Source organism: Scophthalmus maximus, chromosome 7 (genome assembly GCF_022379125.1).
Source record: "Scophthalmus maximus strain ysfricsl-2021 chromosome 7, ASM2237912v1, whole genome shotgun sequence".
Classification (NCBI taxonomy): domain Eukaryota; kingdom Metazoa; phylum Chordata; class Actinopteri; order Pleuronectiformes; family Scophthalmidae; genus Scophthalmus; species Scophthalmus maximus.
The window spans coordinates 12,912,335-12,927,252 of record NC_061521.1 but is presented as its reverse complement, the minus strand read 5'-3'; the positions used below and the strand labels follow the sequence as shown (position 1 = coordinate 12,927,252).

The window sequence follows — 14,918 nt, the reverse complement described above, 5'->3', positions numbered from 1 at the left end:
TTACCATTGCGGACAGAAATTGTATTTATACATTCAAAAATATTTAAATTTTTATTTTATAAAATTGTTGAGTGTGGAGAGCATGTTGCATTATTTTTTGTATGTATTCTAATGTTGTGTTGACCTTTTTGTGGCCTTTGACTATTTTGAATTATTTTGCCTTGGATTTGGGTCCTGAATAGACAGAAAGAAAGATAGATGATATATACATATGTAAAGATAGATAGATAGATAGATAGATACAATTGATATTGATTACTAGCTGCTTATATATACTGTATAATATTTATAATATCAATTATTTGAATGACGCTTGTGTCAACTAAAATAAAACAAATCAAAATGAATTGTGTTGTTGTGTCAAGTATTAACAAAATACCTAATTTGTTTTAATCATTGCTCATTTATAAGGGTTATTGATGTGATTTATGTAGGATTTTTTCATTTGTTTGCTTGTTTTTGTCTTTGCTTAACCTGCTTCTTCATTTTGTCCACATTGAGTGAGTCGCTTGTAGCCCATGTTAAAGAGAAGAAAAGAAAAGAAAGTAGAAGAATAGAAAAGAAAATGTGAAAACAATACACGACGCTTTCCTCTGGAGGGCAAATCTCCGAGCAGTCCCTGAAGGCAGCGCAGGACTGCCACTCTGTCAGAAGTTGGCCCTGAAGTTCACGGCACCGGCTGCAGCGTGTCGCCACCAGGGGGCGAAGCCCGGGGCGGGGGGGCTCAATCCAAACCCTCCGCTCGGCTTCTCCTCGTACCATGAGCTGAATCTGTCCGGGACAGACCAGGGAAGATGGCGGCCACTGACCATTCCCGGTCCGAAGCTGCCAAACAGCGTCGGCAGGATCAGCTGCAGCGATGGCTGGGTTCGGAGACGGACCGGACGGGACCGGAGGCCCGCGAAACCCCGAGCGGCGCCGGGACGCGGCGCACGAGAGTCCGGTTCGCCCAGGGAGCCGTGTTCATGGCCGCCTGCTCCGCCGGGGACCGGGAGGAGGTGGCGGCGCTGCTGCGCCAGGGAGCTGACATCAACCACGCCAACATAGACGGACTGACAGCGCTCCACCAGGTAGGAAGTCCCGCGGTCGTCTGTAACGGTCAGGGGGACGTGTTTATGAAACAGTTAGCGGACGAATTCAAGACTCGACCGCCGAGTCGCCGTGAACTAGCGGCGACGGTTGATCCGCTGATCCTCCTCAGCGACGGAGGCGCGTTGATGCGGAGATTAGACAGCAGCGTTAACGTTAATCTGAACACGTCCGTGGTCTGGTTTTGTCGACGTAGCCGCTTCTGTGGAAGACATGGGCCGATCGCGGTGTCCCAGCAGCTGTGGCCCGTGGGGACGGACTCTGCTCGGCTATCAGCCTGCTGGGAGGCTGCGTCCTCTGCGCCGCTGTGGTCGCCGAGTTACAGGCGTCTCGTGTAGCACACAGGCGGACCGAGGATCGGATCGCCTCGGAGAAAGGAGACGGTGGGGGGCTCGTGAATAGACACACAGGCTGGAGGTCCCTGGCGGGGTCTCGGTGAATCTACCCGGGCCCATGAATAACAGTCTGTCTACATCTGATCACCAAGTTGTGGATGTACTCTCAAGGAGGGAAAGTAAAAAAAGGGATGCTGTTATAGTTCAAAACCATCAGTAGGGCAAGGTTGTCATTAAAGTTGCCCCACTGGGGTTTAACCTTCAGGTTGGGGCATAAATTGCAGTTTATGCCCCAAATAGGCTGCACTGCCTCCTCCATGCATGTCCCAGCCTTACTGCAGCTCCCTCCCTCCCTCTCTCCTTCACTGAAGTCATAACACAGCGCAGCAGTCTGGACAACATCACTGTCACACAAGCCCCCGGTGATGCAGTATTTCCTCTGCTTTTATGATACTCGCGTGTCATAAACACGCTGCTGCCTCTGCGCCTACGCTTAACTCCCAGTTGGATGGATTTCGCCGGTGACATCCAAGCACGCTTGTCAACATACAAAGAAAAAAGTAAAGAGAAGATGTTGTGCTTTTCCATTTTCCAGCCCTCTGGAGCGGAGAGCGGTGGCCCCGCCGGCCCGTGGGCCTCGCGGTGATGTCATGCTCAGAGATGATGTGAGGTGTTTCCCTCTTATTTTAGGCCAAGTGCATGGGTTGGGTGAAGTCGCTTTCCCATGACCAGTGCAGATGTAGCGCGTTCCTGCCCGGATGCCGGGCAGATGGACCCTCCTCCGGTCGGTCGTCACCCAGTGTGGTCCCTCTCTGGCCCTCCATCCCTCTCTCCCCTGTTGCTCGTCGGTCGCCGGGCAACCAGAATTAAATATAGGCCCACACTCTCCAAACTTTCCATCCTCTGCATCCAAAGCCTTTTTGTCTTCTCCACTACTCGTTCTCTCTCTTGGCCCCCTCCCCCCTCCTCCTCCTCCTCCTCTTCTTCTCCTCTCTGTCTCTTTCTCTTTCTCCTTCCCTTTGCCAATTCCCCAATGGAAGGGGACTTTAGGGATTTCGGATGAAGAAATGGAAAACATTCCTCAAACGGCACAAGCTGCTGTTGTCAAAGGCCATTTCCACAATGAGTCACTTGATGACCCAGTGAAGGAGTCTGCTGGGAGGCTGTATGTGCACCCTATTAATGTGCAAGGGTGCAAGAAATGCCCTCTGTTCATTCATTCAGCTCCGAGCACCCACTTGTTTCATAGGGCTCCCCTCTCTGCAGAGAGCGAAGCCTGCTCTTGACTTGCCGAGCGCTGTCTCCGCGTACTACGAGCCTCACCTCAGGGTCTTACAAGGGCTGTATTTTTTTCCCTCCACTATACTCCTCCCTGACTAATTATCTCATATTATGAAGGAGGGAGGAGACTTGTAGCAGCTTTGAGATAAGTTGATTTATCCCAAAAGCAAAGCCTCTTAAGCGGCTGAAGACGGGCCTGACGGACAGAGTTCTGTGGAGGTATTGACACTTGCTGCAGCCACATGCTGCGGAGTAACCGCGACAAAAAATGCATGAGAGGGGCGGCTGTTATGTTTGTGAGTGTAGTTTGCTTCTGAGCAGGTGTTGTCCAATCAGCTGAGAGTGATCAGTCAGAAACATGTTTGGTTCTGTTACGTACTGTATATGAGTTAATACATGGAGCAAAGCAAGAAAATAAGGATGCATAAAAGTTGTCTGGATTTATTTTTCTCCCAATGAGAATAAGCCATGAGCCTGCTCTGTGCTTACACCAGCACAGATTAAGTATTTGCTGTGTATATCATTGAGCATCACTAATATTTTTGGTGTTAATTCAGGCTGATGTCCGTCCCCCCCCCCCCCCCCCCAAATATTGTTACTTCTGGTTTCAAAATACCAATATGGCGCTGGTCAAAATACTAAACTTGATGCTTCAAAACAGCAGTTCAAAAACCAATGGGTGACGTTTCGATGGGTTGCTACTTGGCTGCAACGAGGTTGACATTCGTGGTTTTAGTTAGTTTAGTTAGTTCTATTAAAATAAGTGAAGAAACGTACTGTGTGGTTAGCATTAGAAATATAGAGAGCTGTATGACTCTATGACTAATATAAAAATTTGTATAAACTGTCATTTTTGTTCTCGGTTAACTGTTTGTCCAGCAAAAGTGACATATTCTGTGTTAAGTGTCACAGATGTGAGGATTTGCTGCTTTTACTTGTTTGATGTCATTTCCATACAACAGTTTAAAGACAGAGATCTTAGAAATATGCATTTAACGCAGACCGAACCAGAGTTTTTTAGCAGCATGAAAAACTATCCTAAAGATGCATACATATGCAACCCTCCAAGTTTTTTTACTCATAAATAATAGCTGAAATGAAAGCATATCACAATATAGTACCTTAAGGCTCTCATGGGATTCATCTTTGGACTCGTGCTGGATCACATTGGGATCTTTGCAAGACCAGCCTCAGGAAAAGCAGCTAAATGGATTCGCTATTCACTCACGCCACAAAATGACTGTTTTGGAAAGTACTCGAGGGCCTTCAGCAGCGCACTTAACAGAAAGTCATTATAACAAGTAGACACAGTAGTCATTGTTTTAGCCTGCAGTGCTTCAGTTGAATTCAGTACATTTTGGAAGTGTGTTGAGTTTTGTCTTTCACAACAAAGCGAAGGGGGTCAGAGACCTTCCCCACTGTACTGTAACTGGATTACTGACTGACGTGTGTAGTCTGGTTTCTGTCTTTAAAACGTGCGTAGTGGGGATTCTCACAAGCAACAGCAAACACTTGTACGGCAATCCATCATGTGGCTGTGTGTCCTCTGGCAGGCCTGCATTGATGAAAATGCTGAGATGGTGCAGTTTCTGGTTGAGAGCGGGAGTGACGTCAACACGGGGGACAACGAGGGCTGGACTCCTCTGCACGCTGCGGCATCCTGCGGCTTCATTCAGATCACCAAGTGAGTATTGTGAGGTCTAACATACATATATACATACATTTAACATGGTTTTAATAAAATATAGCATTCATATGCACATATTAGGGCTGCCACTTTTTATTCCAAATTTGAACATTCAAATACAATAAAATTTATTGTTTAATATATATATGGGCATTCTATACTTTAACTCTCTCCTGTTTGTCGGCTGGGTTGTTCTTTTTGAAGGTACCTGATCGAGCATGGTGCTCAAGTCGGGGCAGTGAACAGTGAAGGAGAGCTTCCGCTGGACGTGGCCACAGAAGACGCCATGGAGAGAGTTCTCAAAGCTGAAATCAAGAAACAAGGTGAGGAATCGTCGTGCACACACACACGTTAACATTTTGTCTGGCTGCTCCATGTGATCTTGATAACTGCAATATACGACAATGACGCTAATGTGAGAATTTGACAGCAGGCATGGCTGAGTGATCGTGGTTAAAATAACTTAAATGTCACCCTCAGTTGGTAGTTGTTATTATTATAAGTGCTGGAACTTAATTGTCAAAGTTATCAGACAATAATCTGCTTCTGAGATGTTATAATTGTCTGCTTTTTCTGTTATATATCATTGTAAATTGAATATCTTTTAGTTTTGGGTGATACAAGGTATTTGAACATGTCACCATGGGTAGGAAATTGTCAAAGGCATTTTTCAGAGATAGCATAAGAGATAATTTAGAAAAATGTAAACTAGTCATTACTTTGTATTGAACAACTAGGGAGCTGAGCGCCAAAGTTTAAAAAAATAAAGCAGAATATTCTTTATTGTCCATTTTTATTTAAATAACTTACATACTTTTAACTAGCTGCAATCGTTTTTAAATAAAGTACACATGAAGTATCAGATCATAATTTGCAAATGCCATCTCAAAAGAGGCTGCTGGTGTTCGGAATAATGTGACCACAGTGTCGATGATCAGGTGCTTTTAGGTACTTTCCGGATCTGTCCATGTGACTTCTCTACAGCTTCAGTTGTTTTTTATGAGCAGAATGAATTAGTAAAACAAACAGAGCTCAGACTATATGGCACAAAAAAAATTTTAGATGAAAGTCTTGAAAATCCTTCTCATAAATGTATAGACCCAAAACTTTAATCCTGTTTTTACAAGAAGCAGTCATTTAAAAACCTGCCTACCTCGGAACAGAGACGAAACATGTAAAGAAATGAGAACATGGTAACAATGTGTACTAGATGTTCTGTGACTTTCAAAGGAATGAGATGTACAGAAGCTCTAGGCTCACATTATTATCACTGTCAGTTTGCTGAGGTCCAAATGGGACTTAAACCACACAGATGACGAATAAAACAAATATAGGCCTATATGCTGAATACTCTTTTTCTTGTCCATACACAATGATTTTTTGTTGATAGCATATATTATAGAATTAAGTGGCCAGCGATTCACATTTCCCAAGTTCTAAACTGTGTTCGTGATTTCATTTGCCACCGTGTGTTCATATGTGATTCACAGGAATCGACGTGGACAAGGCCCGGAAGGAGGAGGAGAGGATCATGCTGCAGGACGCCATGGCGGTGCTGGCAGGAGGTGGTACTCTCACACCTCACCCAAACACCAAGGCGACTGCTCTGCACGTCGCTGCTGCCAAAGGCTACATCGAAGTCCTGAAGTGAGCATCAGTCCGTGCACACGTCAGCAATGACATGCTTGTCAGCCTTTTGGCTTATTTTGGTGCAACAAGCCTCATTCCTCACGCTCTCCCTTGTTGTTCGTTTGTCTCGTTCCTTCCTTCCTCCCTCTCCTCCTCACCTCGTCCAGGGTGCTGTTACAGTGTGACGTGGATGTGGACAGCAGGGACAGTGACAGTTGGACGCCCCTGCATGCAGCAGCTCATTGGGGCCAGGAGGAGGTGTGCACCCTGCTTGCCGACAACATGTGCGATATGGGTGCCGTCAACAATGTGGTGAGCAGGAGACAAACAACGTTTCCTTGGCATTAAGTCCGTGGTTGAAACCTTTGCTTGTGCCGTGACTTATCATACGCCGTGAATGTCCTTGTAGGGCCAAACACCTCTAGATGTTGCCGACGAGAAGCTTGTGGACACGCTGGAGGAGCTACAGAAGAAACAGAACGCCGTGAGTCCGCCTTCACACAAGGCTCCACAACCATCTCACTCCATTAGATGAACCTGATATGATTGATAGTGTTACAGCGGCAAATGTTCTCTGTGTTTATGTGTGTTTATATTCCTCTTCAGTTACGCAGCGAGAGAGAGAAACAGACTCCTGTTATTGAGACCAGCTCACAAGTCTCCATGGTACCAGGTCGTGCACGCAGGTCAGTGCCAGTGTGTTGGGGGGTGTGTGCGTGTGTGTGTGTGTGTATTTGTATGTGGGCACACGCTACACTTTACCTCAGCTGAATCCCAGCAATCCCAGTACCAGTAGTCTGCATGCGGTCATGATGTTAACAGTCCCAATCCTGTGAACTACAGAACTTCTATCCACTGACGTTGAGCTGTACAGATGTAGGCTTAGTCTGTAACACTGACACATACTGTCCCACTTTCATACTCAATTCAAATTGTATATACATCATAGAAAATATAGTATACTGCTTACTTATATAGTATAAATAAGCAGTCCTGCTCACTAATTTGCAGTATTAGCCACAATGGTCTAATAAAACCAGAGATATATTTTAACACATAATGTTTATGAATGTCCCAACTTCATTATACCAACAGGATTTGAGTTTAGTGTCAAAATAAGGTTTATTAATAACATTCATTGTGCAGACAATCTTAGTTTGTGAGGGCATGTTCAAATTACACTATACTCCCATATTGCAAATAAAGATTATAGTGCAGTACATACATACTGTACACAATCGGTATGTAGTATGGAGTTGGGACACAGTCATCAGTGAGTACTGCTATACGTGTGGGTGCTGTGCTGCGATCTGACCCCTGTGGGCTGGTGTGAAGTCTGCATCTGAAGAAAAGAATCAAAAAGTTATAAAAACGAGTGATTTGGACAGAACCTGTCGGTTGACGTGACCTGTAGTGAAGTGGTAATTAAACACGTGACATCACAGCCCACTGATGTGTTGATTGGTGCATGCTGGCTCTGATTGGCTGCACATGGAATGATGCCTTCACTGATCAGCTCCCTGCATGCCACCTGTTGTTGTTCCACCCCACCTTGGCCCCGCCCCTGCAGGACTTCTATCTCTCGTATGAGCAGTAAGGAGAAGATCTGCCTCCACGAGCGGGAGAAGCACCCGCCTCCGGCCCTGCAGAGCAGCCCGGCCGAGGACGAGGAGGAGGAAGGGCAGACGGGACAGAGCCAGTCCCAGAGCCAGAGCCAGCCGCAGGCGAAAGCGTCCAGCAGCTCCAGCTCGGAGGAGGAGAGCGAATCTGAGAGTGATGCTGAGTCGGGTGAGAGAAGCTTCTGTTTCTAATTTTAAAGGGGATATTGTGTTGTTGCTGCTAATCATTATCTGAGGGAGAAGTGGATTTTAAGAACTGCAGTATTTTATCAGATGAGAGCTGTATGACTTAACTTGGGATTCGTTGATTGCTGACTTTTGCTTGTTTGCAGAGAAAGCGAAAAACCGAGAGATCATCAACAACTTGAACAACAAACGCAACACCACCACTCTGCTTCCTACCTCCATGTCAACGAGCACTGCTGCAAGTCAAGTGAAAAAGGTCACATGAAGAGATATCTTCTAAAGAACATCATCATGTCTGTTTTTAGCTGCACAACAATACTGATGAACCGAGTTGGTGACTCTTACTGCCTGTGTTGCAGGAACCAAGCAAACCCACGGCCACCGAGGCCCCGGTCTCCTGGAGAACATCTCTGAGGAAGGCCGGCAGCTCGGTGACCCTTGGCTCCGTGGGACTGTCCGACTCCAGCCAGGACCCCAGCAGACCTCCAGAATCAGGCCTGGGCATGACCCGATCCGCCTCCAGCCCCCGCCTCAGCTCCGAGGCTGACACCAAGGTACACACCAGAGCCACTCAGATGATGCAAGGATTTTTGTACACGAACCTTGCGTGACAAGCCAAATAAAGGCCTTTTTTACAGCTTGTGTTCCCTGAGTCACATGAATAACTGATGAACTGACCTCACCCTTCGTTATAAGGAGCCGCGGATGGCTAGGGTACCGCCCATTCCAACGCGGAGACTCTTCAGTATTCCCGACAGCAGCCCTGACAACACCAACAGGTGGGCCTGTGCTCTTGTGTGCTCCTGCACTTGTGAAACCAGAATCTGTTTCTCTGTGCCCCTGTGTACATGTGCCTTTGTCACCCTGTGCCTCTCTCTCTCTCAGTTGGTTAAGCCGTAGCTCCTCTTACACGCGGCGCCTTCATAGTCAAACAGGAAATGATCTCACTAGTTCCACCCCCTATTTGCTTCACAGGTCAGTCACGCTGCTCACTGCTCGCCTTGTATTTGTTTGCTCTCCTGTTTGCACCTGATTGTTTTTGCAGTGTCACAGCTTATTACATCCCCCCCATACTAGTTGTGCGTGTGTGTGTGTGTGTGGTTGTGAAAGGTGCCATTTTGATTCCAGTGTGTTTTGTCTTGTATCCAGCTCATCTTATGGAAGGAGACTGGATGACCCCACCTTGACCTCATCTAGCATAGGAACAACCTCATCTGGACTCAGCCGCCTCAATAGTGTCTTGGCACAGAGGTATGTCATTTTTCTCTTCTGTGCTGTATGTATGTCTGAAACATTTTCCCAACTTACTTGAAAGATCTGATAGGCAGCCCTCATCGCTCTCCTGTAGACTTCCTCAGGAACAGACAGAAAAGAAGGATCGGTCTGCCATCACCACCTCCACCACTCAGAGCATGACCACAGGCGAACAGGAGACCAAGCAGAGGCGCAAGTGAGCCTCAGCTGTTGGTTTTGTGTGTTTTTGCTGGGTTGATGTTTTTAAAACTGAAACCCGATTGTGTTGCCATGTGGCCTAAAGTTTGATTTGACTTGTGCAGGTCATATCTGACACCCGTGCGGGATGAGGAAGCAGAGGCCCAGAGGAAAGCTCGTTCCCGTCATGCACGGCAGTCACGCCGTTCCACTCAGGTACTGGCACTTTCCTGCTCTCGAGAGGAAGATGAGGAGGAAGCCTCCAGCTTCTTGAGCCTTCTTGTACTGTTTGTCAGTGTGGCACCTAACAGTGTTATATCTCTTTCATATGAAGGGGGTGACACTGACAGATCTGCAGGAAGCGGAGAAGACGATGAAAACCATGAAGACTGACAACGAAGGGAGAGAAAAGGAGGAGGAAGAAAAGGAAGCAAAAGCGAAGAAGGCAGAGGAGGGGGTGAGAGCCACATTTTAGTTATAGGCCAGTGTTGCAGCGCTTATATAATGTCATGTGACATCACATAGCAGGGGATACTGTGTTTACAGGAAGTGAGCTGGAGGTCTCGTATTGCCAGCTTGCAGAAGTCGGACCTGCTGGGCCTCACTCAGCCCGCTGGCACTCCACGTCCTCAGGCTTCTGACAGGGGAGGTACGTACCAAGACTTCCCCTTTCGCAACAGAAGGTAGAACTTGAAAAAGTGTGCCGTTGGTTGAAGTATTTAACTTTGAGTAAAACGACTGCTGCCTGGCTTTGTTCCAGATGTTGAGGCCAGCCCGGGGGAGAGTGAGACCATGCGATGGGCCAGGGAGCGCAGGGAGAGGAGACAAGCTCGGGCCAAAAGGAAGGGGCAGAGGCCTGGGGAGGTAAAGACGTCTTTATATCTTGAAAACTGTTGCTGGATGGATAGCAGACCTTGCTAACCCAAAAAAAGAGTTTAGCGGCTGTAAAAAGAAAACTAGTTGTAACTTTTACTGTGTCACGTGCAGAGTGATGACAATGATCCCAGTGGAGAGGAAGAGTTCTCAGGCAGTGGGCTGGATCCACAGGTGTGTGTGTGTGTGTGTGTGTGTGTGTGTGTGTGTGTGTGTGTGTGTGTGTGTGTGTGTGTGTGTGTGTGTGTGTGTGTGTGTGTGTGTGTGTGTGTGTGTGTGTGTGTGTGTGTGTGTGTGCACTGTAACCTAAAACTCAAGCCATAACTTACCCTTCTCCTCTGTTTACAGACAGGCCGGCAATTGACTTCCAGGTATAGTCCAGCCTTTGACCTGTTTGATTTACCGTCTCTCTTCACTCTGTCAGCAGAGTCCCTACGATAGCAGTATCTCTGACCTCTGCTCTCCTCGCCACTCAGGTCAGAGGCCTCCTGTAACGACCGTACCCAGGGAGGAGAATCCGAGACCAAGGATTTTAAGAAGGTCGGCAGACAGGACTGATATTGAGGTCGCACAATTAGTTTATCTCATTTGTCCCAGTCATTTACCGCGGTGTGTGCGTGTTTGTTTGTTTCTTTGTGTGTGTGTGCGTGTGCGTGTGTGCGTGTGTCAGTTGTTCGAGGAGGTCTCCAGAGAAAACAACCAGCTCCAGTCTCAGCTGCAGGACACTCAGAGGATTGTCAGTCAGACTAGGTTGGACCTGGAGAAGGCCACGCAGGTGACGACACGGACACACTGTGAAAACGCAAACTGTTATAGTAATCTTCTTCGTGCAGAGACAAAGGGAAGAGTTTCAAAGTGGTAAAACCGGTAATTGAGAGGCTCTATCACTGTGTGCAATCAGTTTCTTTATTTCAGTTCAGGTGGCTGTCACTGGTCAGGCCATCCACCCAAACCATATTCTGTGTACCACAATTATTGTTTTGAAAGTTATATTTTAAAGACACATCAATAAATGACATTAAAGTGGGAAATATGCACATTTTTACCAAAGTAATTTAGTCATCATTGTACACATGAAAAGTAAAATTAATTTGCAATACAATGCACCTGTGCTCTCATCAACACAATCAGGGGTTATTCCAGACACTTCACTGACCTGAGCTCCTGTTCCACTTTTTGCCTCTACAGTCCTACGCACAACTGGTTTAACCAGTGGTTAATGTTAGCAAACAAATAACGCAGTGTAACTGATACTTTGCTAACTTTGTGCTTCTGTTTCTGTTTTGCCATCATCCTGTACTTGTGGACACGGTGGTCGCTGAGTAGAAGTTGCATAGTCCTGTTTTGATTAGAAGTATAATTTGTCAGAACAGACAACCACATTGCAGGTTGTAACTGTGATATTCATCATGTCATTTTTTGCACAGAGGCCTTCTCGTGGTTGTTTAATACTGCTGTTGTGGTGATGATAATAACATTGCGCGTTTGTTGCATCCAACAGAGACAGGAGCGCCTCAGTGACTGTTCAGCCATGCTGGATTTGGAGAGAAAGGTAATGCTTCTCTTCCCATGATTTGACATGTTGTTGTTTTCGTAGCTTCGTCTGCCTCACTACTGCCACCCCTGCTGTCTGTTGAGGCTCTCTCCTCTCTCCTCCCCACTCGAACCACTTTCTCACCTGTTTTCACTCAACTTTTGTGGTCCTCCTCCTCCTCCTCTTAATCACTTCCTGTCTGCCCCCCACCCACCCAACCACCCACCCTCCCTCCCTCACATTTCTCTGGCATCAGGACCGAAGGATGTTGGAGCGGCGATTGGCAGAGCTGGAGGAGGAGTTAAAGGTGAGGAGATATTCACAGCGAATCTTATCGTGGCCACAGACACTTTGCATGCTCCTGCTTGATTAGCTTGGCTTTAGCTTGTGCAGTTCAGCATCGCGGTGGAGGGTTTACACAGTATACTCTCTCTACTGTAACATTCATTACATCATTATGAATTATTTTTGTGCTGTTGTTGCTGGTTTTCTGCCACAAGACTTTTACCTTACAGCCCCTCCACTCAGGCTTTTGACACAAACGTGACAGAAGATTCAAACATGGCTTGTTTTACACTTATTCTAAGTGGAAGAAGCAGCAGACGGTTTTGGTAAATGAGAACAAGTACCACGTCTGATTGTTAGTTCAGCCTCGTTCTTGGGGCTCGTTAGAGGGAGAAACATGGGAAACAAAGGAAAGGATCATCTCTATGCTTTGTTTCTCCAATTTGCAAACAAACATAAAACATGTATAAAACAGCTTTTGTCAAAGAAAGTTTTAACGTGTCTTTATGGTTTAAAAAAAAGTTGCTGTCTTAAAAGATGGGCCAACTTGATATTATTTAGATTGCGTGCTTCCTTTTTAAACTGTTTAATACTGTTAACTTTTTTATTTTAAGGGCAGGCTCGTATAATTAATAACATTGATAATTGCGTCATAACATTTGGAGTGTATTGAACTTGGTGGGACATTGATCAGACAAGACTTAAAATGATGGTTGTGTTGTTCATGTCAAACTGTCTGCTGTGAAGAAGGCCTATCATATATAATCATAGCCTCCAAACCAAGTAATAAAACCACATGATTTGATAAAAATCTGTTATTACATTTTTGATTTGTTGTAATTTGATCTTAATTTTCACCACCAGGTTCTGGTTGACCTGAGAGCAGACAACCAGCGTCTTAAAGATGAAAATGGAGCACTGATCCGTGTCATCAGCAAACTCTCCAAATAAATGTGGAGAGCAAGAGAGAGAGAGACACACACACACACACACACACACACACACACACACACACACACGCACACACACACGAAGAGCAGGGAACCCCCCCCCCTTTATCCCTCCCTCCTTTCACACATTCCTCCCAGTGCCAAAGAGCGAGAGGGGGGAGAGAAGCAGCAGAATGTCCTACGTATACGAGCACCACGACTTGACTTGGATTGTGATGCCTCTCCGTGAACAGCTGGAGTGGCTTTTGTGTGCCTTAATGTCCGTTCATCACAGAAAGACCGATGGCACGGAGGCCCTTGGCTTCGGTCGGAGGCTCCCAACGGTCGCAACATGAGACTTGACAACAGCCAAAAATGCCCACGGCTGGTGGAACACACTAAACACAGCATTTACTACGACTGTGCATCAGGGGAACCCGAACATACACACACACATTCCTATGCGTGCATCACATAATTCCTCGATGCACATTCCACTGAGCGGACAAGGCAGCTTGGGCCTTCAAGCTCCCACTAAGTATTTGTTTTTGTTTTTTTGTTTTTTTGTGAACACACTCACATCATACACTCACAAATTGATCACACTCACAGTCCAAAATTGAAACGTGTTGTCAAGCAGTGAAGCTCTGAAACGACGTTTCAAGGCTCCGCCGTTGCGCTCGGCATCGTCCTGACGACACGGGGGAAGTCCATAAAGCTCCGTTGGGTTGTTTTGTTTCCACATTGCAAGTGTTTGAATCCACCTACCTCTCCACCTCTGCACTTCCCCACAAACATTTTTATTTTGTGACCACAGACACACTCCATTCTCTTAGGTCAGTTGACCGCAGCACTTTACTCTCTGCAAAGCGATGAAAGATCTGCGAGGCCTTGCCCGTCCTCGAGACAGACGACCTCAGAGCAGCACCTCCTCACTTAGCAAGTGGAGGGAGGGGTTACCCACAGCTGAAGGTCAAAGGTCATTGCACAATTATTAAGAAATTGCTGTTCTGTCAAAGCCTATTATGCAATGAATGGTTTTAATTATTACCATTGATAAATATATTATTTTCATAGTTTTTCATGTCAGTTCCTCTTTTGCAATGGAGCATAGAAATGTATATTACATGTGTATAAATATTAGTCTTGAATAATACCCTTTTGAAGTCAAGTTCCATGTAGCCACCTTTTCACATGTTGGGTTTCTAATATATTAAATGGATGTCTGCACCCTATTAAAAAAAAGTGTTTGTAGCAACTGCCTGGTTACTATCTACACAGTAATTTAATCCACCTCCACCAGATAATTCATAAAAGGTATTTGTACACGTAAGATATCAAATTATATCCTTCCCAACGCTGCACCCATCCTCACCACTGACTCAAATTCCTCGGCCTCTCCGTAACGCGCTGCAGCTGATGGAGTCATCAGATTGCTCACTTTTGTGATCTCTGGTCGCCTGGTTGTTAGGTTGTCTTCTGCTCTATCCACACTTTGCTGTATCATCTCTTTGTACTGTGTCAGTTGCTCTATTTTCTGGTAGCCAGATGTTCTACGTCACCGGGGGGGGAAAGGGGAGCAGAACAGCTGCAATGCTGCGATGCTCACACACCATAAGGCCAACAGAGGAAACGGAGCAACACAAATGTATTTACAGTATGTCGGGACTGTAAAACTAATCTGCTGCTGCTCCCAGATGGACTGTACATCACCAGTGATTTGACTGACACGATTGAAATTTGCCATTACATATGCTAGATGAGTGTGCTGTAGGCGTCTGGCTGCAGAGCACTCGTGTCCATTTGAGCTCAAGTGAAGTTCACACCAGTCATCCGTCTGTTTGTCTCATCTGAGAGCAGAGAGATGGACCACTGTCCTGCAGGGTAGAAGCACTGACAACAAGCCGAGCTCCTAATAAGGAAGGGCAGGCTGGCCGAGGCACTCTCTGTAAATATCCCTCAGGTCTGAGAAAGACAGAGGAAGGGAGCTGGGGAGGAAGAGGGAAGCGGATGGATTGCAGCCTTATATGGACAAAGCAC

General features: G+C 46.2%; 1 protein-coding gene across 4 annotated transcripts; it reads left to right on the top strand.

Moving 5' to 3' along the window:
• The first annotated feature begins 663 nt into the window (after nucleotides 1-663).
• Nucleotides 664-14,132, top strand: zmp:0000001167 (protein phosphatase 1 regulatory subunit 12A). Of its 4 annotated transcripts, none has more exons than XM_035643752.2 (25): nucleotides 664-1,070; nucleotides 4,259-4,389; nucleotides 4,597-4,715; nucleotides 5,883-6,039; nucleotides 6,189-6,333; nucleotides 6,431-6,505; nucleotides 6,628-6,707; nucleotides 7,616-7,809; nucleotides 7,973-8,082; nucleotides 8,186-8,380; nucleotides 8,523-8,605; nucleotides 8,712-8,801; nucleotides 8,976-9,077; nucleotides 9,175-9,276; nucleotides 9,383-9,473; nucleotides 9,592-9,714; nucleotides 9,804-9,906; nucleotides 10,018-10,121; nucleotides 10,245-10,304; nucleotides 10,479-10,501; nucleotides 10,607-10,670; nucleotides 10,801-10,905; nucleotides 11,632-11,682; nucleotides 11,921-11,971; nucleotides 12,814-14,132. In XM_035643752.2, exons 1-25 carry the CDS (start codon nucleotides 795-797, stop codon nucleotides 12,898-12,900), a joined length of 2,721 nt encoding a protein of 906 aa, XP_035499645.1. In that variant the 5' UTR covers nucleotides 664-794; the 3' UTR covers nucleotides 12,901-14,132. The 4 variants fall into 4 exon arrangements, with proteins under 4 accessions (XP_035499645.1, XP_035499644.1, XP_035499647.1 ...); XM_035643751.2 differs by having other exon boundaries at nucleotides 665-1,070; nucleotides 7,592-7,809; XM_035643754.2 differs by lacking the exon at nucleotides 8,712-8,801 and having other exon boundaries at nucleotides 665-1,070; nucleotides 7,592-7,809.
• Nucleotides 14,133-14,918: the final 786 nt, after the last annotated feature.

Coding starts and splice junctions, on each gene's coding strand:
- zmp:0000001167 (XM_035643751.2), top strand. CDS start 795: ATGGCGGCCACTGACCATTCCCGGTCCGAAGCTGCCAAACAGCGTCGG. Junction 1,071..4,258: donor GACTGACAGCGCTCCACCAG/GTAGGAAGTCCC, acceptor GTCCTCTGGCAG/GCCTGCATTGATGAAAATGC. Junction 6,708..7,591: donor GTACCAGGTCGTGCACGCAG/GTCAGTGCCAGT, acceptor CCGCCCCTGCAG/GACTTCTATCTCTCGTATGA.